Source organism: Pleurodeles waltl, chromosome 5, assembly GCF_031143425.1.
Source record: "Pleurodeles waltl isolate 20211129_DDA chromosome 5, aPleWal1.hap1.20221129, whole genome shotgun sequence".
In the NCBI taxonomy this organism is placed as follows: domain Eukaryota; kingdom Metazoa; phylum Chordata; class Amphibia; order Caudata; family Salamandridae; genus Pleurodeles; species Pleurodeles waltl.
In genome coordinates, this window is record NC_090444.1 from 631698962 (window position 1) to 631712388 (window position 13427).

The 13427-nt window shown below is 38.0% G+C and overlaps 1 protein-coding gene across 1 annotated transcript in view; it reads right to left on the minus strand.

The window, feature by feature from the left end:
- The window catches only part of PLG (plasminogen), a 387567-nt gene that overhangs the window by 88136 nt on the left and 286004 nt on the right, over positions 1–13427 (minus strand). Inside the window, exons 12-14 of the mRNA XM_069234491.1 lie at positions 11977–12015; positions 11340–11488; positions 8649–8745 (exon numbers count right to left, since the gene is read on the minus strand). Of these exons, the coding sequence (XP_069090592.1) occupies positions 8649–8745; positions 11340–11488; positions 11977–12015 (285 nt within the window). The remainder of the gene's footprint in view (positions 1–8648; positions 8746–11339; positions 11489–11976; positions 12016–13427) is intronic.

Genomic DNA, 13427 nt, shown 5'->3' on the forward strand with positions numbered 1-13427 from the left:
CTATTAAACCATACAAATTACAACAAAAACCAAGAGTCTCATACACTTTTCAATTTACTCCAGAGTCTTAGACTTCACAGGGTCCGTATACCAAAAACCACATGGACAATTTTTCAAGCAAAAAGCGCCACACACATGTGAAGTTCAACGACTTCCCTACTCTCACACTTTGGAATACCCACACTCCTTCTACAACTTCATTTGAAGTATGCAAACTCCCTAAACCCTCACAAACATCACAATTCACCTGCGATTTGCATAAGTTGTGCAAGTGCAAAACCTACTTCATTCAAACCATCACTAGAACGCCAAGAACAATCATTGAAAAGCTCCAAGATTTTGGGAAAGTCCTTTTTTAAGGATTTAGGGACACGTTTTCTCCCTAAATTGTATCATTGAATCAAAATAAATCCAAATCTCAGTGATGATGGGCTCTCATGTCGATGATTGGTTTCTGTTCTCCCGCTCCAGTCATTCAGCTCATCAGGTATCAATATTGTTGGAGCTTATACTCCAGTCAGTGAATTCATTGTCTTCTCCTGGGAAAGTCAGTCTTAAACGCATTACATTAAACAGCATCTTCTAGCAAGCGGTTTCTCATGAGAAAGAACCTCAGCTACGAGAACATGAACAGTACAGTGGAAAATCATAATTTAATTCTCTATGCATCCATTTTATTAAATGCCTAAAAAATGCAGCTTGACATGTGGCTGTGCAACCAGGCCAAGCCCTTGCTAAGTTAAGGCCTACGATTTGATAAAGCTAATACATAATGCATAACCATTAATATGACATATTACTACATTAATCAAACATAAACTCATCATTTCATATTAATAAGCCATTAATAAGTACACTTCGTGAACAATGGCAGACAATCTGGTGGGCGCACCTTCAAATGTGTGCATTATTTTTCCCTACGTTAATACATTTTCTATGCAAATCCAACACTCAAATACATGAATATTCATTAATAATTTGATTAGTAATTCGGCATTAACAGTGGCTATTAATCTAGTGATGAGAATTATTTTTAAGAAAATGTAGACATTCATTCGCATTTACTGTACAGTACAGGAGTATATGAAAAATGTATAGCAGTTCCGTTTTACATTTGTCAGTCACAAAATTGACACGAACAAACTGTGTGTAGAGCACAGATCATTTAAACTTGAAATAGGCCAGAATTGGTTTAAAGGAAAAAAAGGTTAATAGTGGTCAAAAATTGTGTTCGTAATTCAAATTCCTGGACAATATTTGTACCAAAATATATGAGCATGTTATGTTTTGTTTTCACCTAATTTCATACATCGTTTTTGCCTACTCAGAGTCGGTGCCTATCATGAAATAGTGAACTATGATTCAGCTGCTGTTGAGTTGTAAATGAATTTATCATTAATAAATGGTGTAGTTTCAGAGATTCAAGGACAAAATATAAAGGTCACAGAATTTTGGGCCTGATGTATGTAAAAAGTGGTTTGTGATTCCTCAATAGCAAATCATTGTGATTCAGTATTAGGAAATCGCAAACTGAGATGTAGTACAGTGTGTCTGACACTGTTTGTAATTCCCAAATGGGTCACAATAGACCTGTCTCATTAATATTCATGACACAGGTTGCAATGTGCGACCCATTTGGGAATTACCACAATTACAGGGTTGGTAGTCTGCTGGGGGCAGCAGACCACTATGTATGTGATTGCTTTTAAACAAAACAGTCTTTTTTTGTAATGCAGCCCATTTTCCTTAAGGGGATGCATTGCAAAAAGAAAACTGAAAAGTTTTAATTTCATTTTTGAAGAGTAGGCAGTGGTCTGTGGCAACACTGCCTGCTCTTCAAAGATGTTTGTCTCCCCATTCGCAAAGAGGAAGGGGTCCTTTGGGGATCCCATTCCCGGTCATAAAACATCTTTACATGGCCCTTGGCACGCCCTATCCTAATAGCTACTCGCATTCTCTAGTTTGTGAGTTGGTACCAAGTTACCAACTCGCAAAATAGGGATGGTACATGGCCAGAAGCCTTTTGCGGGTCGCAAATGTCCAGATGGATCATTTGCGACTGGCAAAACTGCTATGTACATCTGACCCATAGTGACCAGAATATTGAAGAACAAAATATTGACAGGTTTGTATGCGATACATGGCTTCAAGGTACGTAGATGTGCAGTTACGAACAGTACATCTATACCTCCCTCTGTGCAATTATCTTCCACGTATTTTGGTCCCAGATATTCTGGTCATGATTTTGTGGGACCTCGATATTCCCTCCTCAATATTCCATACTACATTCTTTTCAAATGACTTTAAACAGTAAACTCCACCAATTTCCACTGTAGGTACACATTGTGAAGCAAATTGAAAACTTTCACATTTACAATGGAGTACAATAAGCAGGTACAGGGGATAAAGTTTAATCATAAGCCCTAAGTTTGTGCATACAAGGAAATATTTACAGAGATATTCTAATGCTCAGAAGAAAGCATGTATACTTTGAAACAGTGGTTCCCAAACTGTAGTCTGGGGACCCCCGGGGGTCCGCGAAGCCTCTTCAGGGGGTCCGCGACTGCTTAGAAAATTAAGTATTATTAACAGATTTCTAAAGTAAATATAAATAAAGTGACTAAATGTACAATTTAAAATTGTAAAGCATATGGTAAATGTCAAAGAATTTGAAATTGGAGGCTAACAATTAAATTAGTATCCTTAGATTGATTCATGAGAGCAGTGCAGGTGCATCAAACAGAATATAGTATGAACAATGTGTGGGTTCCATTGAACTTAGAAAAGCTCCAACCTTCCTACTGTAATTTCATTTTTAATTTTTTGATTTAGATTTGTTTGCAAACTAAATGAGTTTTCATTTGTGTATGTGTTTGATGAATGCTTGTTTCTGTATTATGTGTGTACTGTTTTGCATTTCAAATCATCAACAATGTTTAGGCAGGGGTCACCAGGTTCCAGTAATTACTCAGGGGGGGTCCCCGGGCTCCAGTAATGATTAAGTGGGGGTCCACAAAAGTCAAAAGGTTGGGAACCACTGCTTTGAAACATGCTCTGGAGGCATATTATTAAAATCAAAACTTTAATGTTTTGTAATCAAATAAAATTCACTTTTGTTTACTGGCTCAGTATATACAAATGACCAACATTAGATGATTACTCAATAAATGCATCAGAGACCAATCTTGTATCTATAACTTCATATTTATTCATTTTTTTTCTTTTCTAAGAGACTTATATGGGAAGCAACTACTTGTATCTTGCTTTTCACAAGCCTATTTTATTTTATATGTGGGACCCAATTGAAAAAAGCACCCTCGAAAAAAAGTAAGAAGCCCACCCCAATAAGATTATTCCCATGTTTGGAGTATGTTCTCCCCTTTAATGTGAGTATTCCTGCAATTCTACAGCAATTATAGATTTTAAGGAATAATCCTAATCACAAAATGCACTGATACATTCTGTACTATGTCAAAATTCCACATGAGTACATCATGTGGAAAAAGCGAGGAAAGTGCCATGCTCGCATTTGGTCCCTATAGCCATTTTCCAGTATGAAGTTGGAATTTGGACGCACTGCCTTTATTCAACAAAATCTTTAAAAAAGTCACAACCTTTCCCTCATAGCAGCTTGCTGCCATGCTACCTATAGCTATAATAATAATAATAATAATAATAATAATAATAATAATAATAATAATAATAATAATAATAATAATAATAATAATAATTAAAATAATAAGGGAAGCCAACCATATGATACCTTGTACGTATAGATCAATTTCACTCCTTGAAGGCCTGAGTAAACTGTTCAGAAACGTTGTAGCTGGGAGTACAGTCTCATCTGTCTGCTAATCACATCAGTAGGAAATGCTAGGCAGGTTTTATAGCCAAATTGGGTTGAGTAGGCATGGATGTTAGTTCTTTTGCTTTATCATGAAGTGTGTCACCCTGAAGAACGAAGCCTTTTTGGCTATTCTTGGCCTCCGGATAACATAGATAGAGCAAAATTACAACACTATTAAGGAATTCATTAATAAAAAGTTGATCTCTGAAAAATGAATGCTCCAATCAACAAAAAGGGCCCTGGTGCCATTGTGAAAAACTGAATCTTTCCCAGATATATATGCCTCCAGACAGATATTGTTGTTCAATATATTTATTCATGACTTGAATGACTACTTATGTTATGACTGCGAGTTGTTAATGAGGTGCCCATATTATGTTTATCATATTAGTGTACCTCTAGTTTTGTCACCTGCATGGAGAATGAATTTCACAATCTTTTTCGCATGCTTCAGAAATAGTGGTTCAAAATACAAAGCAATTGTAGTAGGAAGAAAGCATCAGCAAAATACAAATTTTTGTTAAATGCTGATAAACGGGGGTTGATAGAGAGTTTTAACTACTGGGTGTTTCTTTTTTGTTGTAAAGATTTCTTTTCTAGACAAGTAAATAAAAAGTTAGAGTTAGCTTGAAAAACTGTGATTTAGTTATGATAATCCTGAACACTAAATTGGAGAACTGACCATTGTTCACAATATTTGAATTTTATAGAATGGAATTAACACCTTGAGCACTCTATGGAGCACAACTACAGTGGCCTCTAGTTAATAAAACCTTGTCTTGTGCTCAAGACACATTATAAGGATATTACTTAGGCTCACCAGTCCTCTCCAATGAAATGACAAAAAAAAGGTAAGTGTAAAGGCTTGCATGCACATGGTAGCTATTAAAGCCACAGTTTTGCAGGTTAGATTGTGGGCCAACACCGATGCTGAGGTGTTTCAAGATACTTTACTTGATCATTTGAAATATGACAATGCCCAGTTACTTCCATGGGTGTATCACACAATTAATATGCTTACCACCTTATTCATAGCTGAATATGGAGGGTATATTGAGAAGATTCCAGCTGCTCATGACCTACTATGATATTAACCAAAAATGTTCTGATAAAGTTGAGAGTGATACTGTAAATTCTATTTTGTCAGTTTTATTACAGCATATTTGTTTGTGCCCTTGGATGAGAAGCGTGTCTGGTATAAAAAGATCATTGTACATCCCCTTTGGACTGTGTGCCCTACTCTTCAAAAACTTACATTTAGGTGGGGCAGGGATTGCAATATTGCTGCTTTTATCCACCCAATAGTGGATGATGAAGTACATTTTCTGTTTAATTTCCCACATTATGACATCTTAGGGCAGGATAAAACCACTTTTGTTTTAGTTTGTTTTTTGAACAATCAGACAGCGTGGTTACAGTCAGCTGGACAGAGGGTAGTTTGAAAACTCAATATTGTGTGAAAATTATAATGTTAGATCTAATATATGGCACTTTGAGAATGTACAGTCTGGGCTGTTCTTGTAATTTTAATAGAAATAATGCTTCTTTGCTATATTTTCTGTGTTTTATGCTATACTAAAGAGTTATTTGATACAATTTGTGTGATTCTGAATAGACTAATATATGATAATAAGCATAGGTTGGCTGGGGGTTAATAGGTAAATTATATTCCAAAATTGTGTTGGTACAATTTATAAAGGCACACTTCAAAAAGAGTATCTACTTTAGTATAATTATTTCAAAGTTAGATTTTTCTCTCAAAAGTGACACTTTTCATTTTTACCACCAAAGTTTAAATGTTTTTCTCTCAAAAGTGACACTTTCCATAAGAGAGTGAACGGGAAAAATTCACATGAAGGTAGGTTTCTGTGTTATTTATCCAGGTATCTTTGAGATAGGTTTCAGTAAGCCCAGTCAATTTAGGAAGACTATGTCCCTCACAACAGGGCAACATTTCCCAATAAGTCTTCCCTTCTTCCCTCTTCCTTTCCCAGTTTTGTGATGTGATCACAGCTCTTTGAGATTTGCATTTTTTTAAGAAGCCTTGTATCATATGTACTGTGATTAGTGATGGATGATGTCTCCCTTGGTGGGTCAATCATCCGTGTAAATGGACTCATTTGTTATCCAACCAGTTTCGTTCTTTAAAAAAGTAATTCATCATAGTCTGTATGTGACAAGAAAAGAGTGGCGTGGCTGTGACAGAAAAAAGCATGGTCCACACACACAGACCATGGAGAATGAGTCTCAAGTAACACGGATGCCAAACAGAAGAGTAGTAACAATTTCTTAACCCTCAATAAAAGTTAAGACAAGGCCCAGAAAACCTCCTTGCCCCACCATGTTGTATATGAGCCACTGAAGTTGTGAGCAGCGGATAGACACTGATAGACACTGGAAAATTGATCAGTAGAATTGAATTAGTTTCTCTCTTCATCCCAGAGAAGTGGTTAACCCTTCATGCATCCTTAGTGATATAAAGAATACTGTAATAAACTCATAACTTTTTAACAGATTGAGATAACTGAACTCTGGTTTCTGATCGGAGTGTTCACTTCCAAATTTAAAAAAAACAATTCAAGGCCGGTCCATGCATGAGAACTGTGAAATATATTTTTAGGAGAGAGCAAATTCACAGGTTCTGGTTTGTCTGCTTTCTGTAATTCACACACAGATCACGGGAGAGACTAAAATGTATATCCTACTCTTCAGACAAATTATTCAGTACATATGCAAATGGACTAGGGTAGATCTGTATTCCCACAGTTGCCTTATAGTTTGAAATTTTTTAATTTCCAACATATATTTGTTTTAGCTTTATTCTGACATAACATATTGTCCCGACAAGTTGCCGTTTAGAAGGGCTGTGCTGGAAGGAAAGCACATTTATTGTGTAGAGAATATGACTGGGACCTGGTCAGCTGACCTCAGACCACAGCCTGAGATTCAGAAAAGAAATAGGGGAAATTGGGGTAAAGGAAATTCTTTATGTTGTCTGACAAGGCTATTAAACTAATAGTATCTGTTCTCCACACAGCTTAGACACTGAAGTAAAGTAGCATTAAGAATTACGTAAAGCAGGTTTTATCATCATTATTTATAATTATTAAAGTGATATGCAGAATGCTTCAAAAAGGAGGGCCCCACTGTTCAATAAAGTATACATGTATGAAAAGAAAAATTGAACATTTTAGCCTGCTCCGTAAATGTGAAGGAACTAGAAATTCGAGTCTGAACATTAAGATGGTATTTTGATTTGTGGGAGCAGTTCAAGTACAACAACCAAAGATTTCTGTAGGCCATTGGTGGCCTAAATTGAAGCACTGGTTTGCACAACACAAAAACAGAGCATATTCTAGGAGCAAAACAAACAAAGTAACAATTTGGGAGTCTACCATATCATAGCACATTATCTTTTAGAAGTAAAACTACATTTTGAAAAACTTCAACCTTCCCGTTAAAATTTAAATTTCGATTTTTGCATATGTGGTGTTTGGGATCAAAATAAATATTTCATAATTTGTATACTTGTTTGATGTAAATTTGTTTATGTATTATCGCATAAATTCCTTTAGGCATAGTCCCCAGCTTTCAGTAGTGATTCAGTGGGACTGTGCGGCAGTCAAAAGGTTACTACAGTGCAACCCTAACAAACAGTGTTTCACTGCATGCAAACCGGATCATACTGTAGCCACATCCAAGGTTTACTGAGTCTTCCAGCACATTCACATGATCACTAAGTGGCAGGTCTTAGAAGGAATGCAATGCAGGTGTCAACATGTTTTCATTTCTCAAAATGTTTCACAAATTCAAATTGCATGGATGCTGCATTGTACAGCAAACATCCAACTGTGAAAAGTTTTAAAGTTAGTCTAAGCATGGAAGGGTGTCCTTCCAGTATAAAACCTAAGCCAAACATCACACATGCTTTTGTACTATGACACAAATGTGTATGTGTGGTGCTAGGCAGCTCGTTTGTGCACCAGCACTGGAGAAGAGAGCAGCAGCACCATACCTTCATAGAAATGGTTCTGCGATTCTCTCTCACCCAGTACAATTCAGAGCAGCAACTTTGCTTGCTGAACTCTGTTGCACTAAAAATAATAAAATGAACTCTACCTTGTGCCAACCATACTCTCAGAAAAATACACATCCTTTGGAGTGCAACACAGACCCGAATGATGATTCACATATATCTTTCTGTTTTCTGACCGCCATGATGAATTATCATCATTGTCACTTGGTGAACAACTCCCAGCAATCACAACTGTAAAACAGTGCTGCTGCATCCGGTACATGGAGCTATTGGTCACCTTAGTTTGTTTGTTTTTTTACATCATGTATCTTGTTTCTGTTATTTACATCCAGCGAAATGTGTACCTTGAATGAATTTAAAAAATCACACTGCGGTTGACTACACCACAATACCTGTGATTGCACATAATTTATATTAGCATTAAACTCCACTCAATTTTCTCCTATTCAATTAGAGTAAAAAAATAAGTATTCAGCTCATTTAGCCAATGACCAAATACTTAAATTTACAGTGTGTATTAAGATTAGATAGCTAGAAAAACATTAGTGGTTTAGATCGGCATGAATTTCCATAGACGATTAGACCCAATTGAGTGCAAGTAGGTGTTTGGTGTGTATGGATTTCTATGGTCCCTCACTGCAAAATAATACATTCTTCTAATTGTTAAGAGTTAACAAATGGAAAGTGAAAAAGCATTGCATTCCTTCTAAGACCTCAGAAAATGGAGCGCCAGGGCTGGGGATGGAATCTAAAAATCACACTTACCACATTTTGGAATATCACAGTAGTCCCATTTCTTATCTCCGGGTGTTGTTATGTAGCACCAGGGCCCATTTATATCTCCATCAGGGTTTCTGCAATACTACAATAAATTCCATACATTAATACCTGAGTTAATGATCCCAAATATCAATTATCAATGTAAACTTATTATTCAATTTTAGAAAAAATATAATTGCATTTTAATACTTATATTTTATTTTAGCTGATTCCTTTATTTCTGACTCATAAATCATTGTTTTAGAAAATTGCAGTTTATCAAAACCTGCTTTCCCCTGAAGCACTATCAAGATGCTTCTCATCTGAGTTTTCCCACCAACACCGATCATTCGGACTTATTCCATTATTATATATAGATGTAGATAACCTTTGTGTTTAACATTTTCTATATATTTTTCACCAATTTCTTTCTTTGGCATTTGGCAATTTGAGAGAAGGCACACTTCACTAAGTTTTCTTTTGCAGTAACAATCATGTGACCCTAAAACATAACAAACCGAAGAAAACTCATTCACGTGGGCATCTGTTTCTACACAAACACTGCTTTAACATGGAGCTTACATAAGACCTTAGCAACATAAATAATGCTGGTATTTAACTTGATTGGGCTCAGGCACAAGGGATATTCCCCTAGGTTTGAGTTTTACCATGTCTCGCAATTCCCCTGTCCCAATAATACCCTAAGAAATAACTTGTCAAGGTGATTATAATGATTGGGAAAAGATTGAGACTTACTCTGGCAAAGCTCACGCAAAGACATGGTCAAGGAGACACGCACAAGACAACCAAGAGCCAGTCAATGGTTTATGTTGTATCACATTTAGTAGCCACAGCTGATCTCAGGGTTTAATCAAAGATGTGAGGAAGTGAAGCAATAACAAATGAAATTCAGTACCACCAGGTGAAAATTTACTTAGAAGTTGAGACTATTTTTTTAAATAAAAATACAGTAGCTATAACCAAAAAATGCAGAAAAGTGAAAAATAGAAAAGAAAAGCAAAGCAATCTGAACACTTTTTCCCAAAGAGACAATGGAACCGATCTTAGGGCCTCATTGCAAGTTTGGTGGTCAGGGGAGCCAACCGCCAAACCCGCGGGGAGGATGCCACTGACATACAGGTGGACAGGTGGTGTTCCCCCAAGCGTATTATAATGTTCCCGCCGGGCTGACTGACAGCAACATTGTAACATGCATTCCCGCTGGGCTGACCGGCGGGAACAATGCTACAATATTAGTCTCAGCTCCCTTAAAGGAACAGAGCCCAATACCGTAGCACTCCAGCACCATCAGAATGCGCAATGTCAGGGTGCTCCTGCAAAGCCCATGCATGGGTATGTGCAGTGTAGGGCCCCCCAGTAGCCCACTGGAACTGACTTTCTGCCAGCCTTTCCAAGTATAACTTGCTGTTTGTCATAGGAGCTTGATAAACTGGCATGCCCCTGAAGACTTCTCCTGTAGGCTGGCCACAGCGGATTTGGGATTTAACTCCAGTCTCAACACAGCTATTAATGGCCATTTTTCAACCAGCTGGGTGTTTGTTAATGTAAAAAAAACTTCTTGTTCTAATTGCAAGTAAATTAAAAGCACTGGACAAGTTTGTGATAACTATGGGAAGTAAAGGGTTTGATGGAGTGCATATGAACTAGTTTGGACAACAGCTACAATATCATAGGGCCTCATTACAAACCTAGCAGTCACAAGACCCCCAGGTTCGTGGATGGCAGCTAGACGGCCGCCAATGTGGCGGTCCAAGAGCCATCTTTCAACCTTGGGGGTTAGACAACCAGGGGCCATCAATCTCCGCCGGGATGTGGTGGCGGTCCTATTCTGCCAGGGCAGCGCTGCAAGCAGGGCTGCCCTAGGGATTACGACTCGCTTCTGCGCCAGCAGTTTCATGGCGATACAACTGCTATGAAAATGCTGGGAAAGAACAGGTGCAGGGGGCCCCATGGGTATGAGCAGTGCAGGGTCCTCCCTGGCCAGGACCCTCGCAATGTTCACTGTCTGCTTTGCAGGCAGTGAACTTTGCGAGGGTGCTGGTGCACTCAGCGCTCTACAGCATTTCCGCCGGGTCGATTACGAGGCAGAGACAATGCTGTAGGCTGTTGTCCACTAGGTCAGCGGGCAGAAACTCAGGATTCCACCCACTGACCTATTAGGAATCTCTTAATGGGTCCAGGGGGAAGGTAGCCAGTGTAGCAGCAACCTACACGTCAGAAGTTCGGCAGACGGTGAAAACTGTCCGCCAAACTCCTAATCAGGTCCAAAGTGCTTAACTTGTGCCAGCGGTAGGAAGTGTTGGATAGCAACATTCACTTTTGAGGACTGATGCTTATTTTTCATCGTCAGAGTCTGTACCAGAACAAGAAGGACAAAGGCTGAAAAGGAAGGGAGAATAACTAATAGGAATATAGGAAAACCGAAAAGGGGAGAAAGTAGTGGTGAAAATAACTTGTAAGACTAAGGTAACAAGATTAGAATTTTTGGGTGGAGGAAGAAAAAGGAGAAGTCACAATCAATCCACTTTCTTATTGGGCAACCACCGCTTTCGGCAGCGCCAGTGGCTGGAAAGTATGCAAACATTTGGACCCTGCCCTCATTTTTTTATATTAAGTGCTATGTTCAATAACCAGAATGCAGCGAACTGTTGCAAAATGGCGCTAGGGGGTTCTTACATTTCCTTCAAGGCCTGCTTCTGGATGGGATTGTGGAGTAAAACTGGAATGGACCTGGGGGTACTGAGAACTCCATGCTTGGCAAGTGTGGCGTCCTGTAGTTGTTGATATTCGACCTCGATATGTTTCACCTTTACCGACCTTACAATCTGAAAGGTAAAACATGCAAAATTATAATAGTTTAAAAAGATCTGTAAAAGGAAACGTTCAGTTTCGAAATGTGATCTGTCGGTGGCACTGAGTAGAATTAAAACTCTGCCGTTCTATATACGAATATTACAAAGGGGATCAGCCCGTGTGCGTTTTCTCTGAGATAATATGTACATAAAAGGACCATGCAGTGAATGATGTGGTAATACCCCCACCTGACATTATCAAACAAAGCAATATTCTAAAAAGCTTAACGCTGATAATAACTAAAAATCCACAACTGGGTAAAGGGAACTGTTATTTTCTCTACCCTTGATGCCCCCCCCCGAAGTGATGGCCATGTCAGAAGTTTCCACATCATGTTTCTTGAGACATTTGCAAGATGGATTTAGTAGAATGCTCACGCTGCATATGCGAACAATAAAATGCTATTTGAAAGGCATTTAAAAGATATTCACAGAACAATTAAACCAATTATCTTTCATACCTTGGCCAGAACCGTCATTTGCAGGCGAGGGTGTAGATGCTTCATTACATGCGAAGAAAAGAAGATATAGAAAATCACTAAGAGGGAAAACGTTGGTACACAAGAGTCAACACAAGGGAAGATGTCCAAGGACACATTTCAGTTTACATGACTTCCTTTCTTAATATTTATCTCAACGTAAGTCCTATAGGTCAAACTGTCTTGCAGTTCTATAAAAACATAGGGGACGATTCACAAAGGTAAATATATATGTGTATATTTACACGTGTAGTTTTACTCCAATACTTGGGTGTAACTCTGAACTTTTTTGCCATTACCCATTTCTGAGTGGAGATTTACACTAAGCTGTAGATTTACATGTGTACACCTATTTACATGAGAGGGTGAGGCCTCCTATATCAAAATGTACAAGTAAAATGTTACTAATAGTAATGTTTCACCTGATAATGATTGTCTCCCCCACCAGGGTGGAGAACTCCCTGTGGGAACATTTAATTTAATTTATAAGTATTATTTATTGAAAACGATGTAAAAATGTGACCAGCTTTTACTAACATTTTTAGTTTTATTTAATTTTTAGTAAACTTGGTTAAACATTCTCTATTTAATGAATCTAAATACTTTATACTTTTATACACATTATCACTATGGGGTGCTATTTAAATACCGGCCATCAGTGGTTCTATGGAAGTGTGTGGCATTATATTGCAGTACCATTGATCAGTCATGTGTGGTGCTTGACTTACACCAACATTCTAAGGTTGTTTTTACACTTTTAGGGATGTAGTGACTCTAGAAATGTATTTTGTGAATTGCAATTGTCTTACTTTTGTGTGGGTCTGTGATTTCTATTAACAAGCTCCTCTCAAGTACCTTATTTAATTTTCCTTAAATCCACCCATTTATGACTAATTATTCCTTATTATCTCATCATTTCCCCAGTGCATCTTACACGTACTATTAAGTTGTGGTGGAGCTCTCTTCACAGAGAAAATAAGAGAAGTGGAGGTCTGCGGCCATAAGTTTTTGAACTGCATTTTGTAGAGCATGAGTAGTACTACTACAGTACTACTTCTTTTCCTACAAGATGCAGTTTGCTAATCGGGCTGATAGACTCTGACAAAATAAACTATTTCAAACCCCACTTTCACCAGCCACAAAGGTGAATGTCTAATACTTCAATACTCTTTCTGCAGGAATGCACCCAAGCAAACTGCTGGTGCATAATGTATTGCAGAAGAAGCCGCCCTTCCAATGCCCCTCCCTGGAATAAAGTAATTCAACCTGGAGGTGATCAAATAGGATACCTCAAAATTCCACTCTCAGTACTGGCCTTCAGATATCATCTCTTAATATGCCATGGGCCTCAAGGTTTCTTGGTCCTAAGAATTCGACTTTTCACTCCTTGAGAGATAATGACATTATAATATGTAAGAGATTTTGGTGTTATA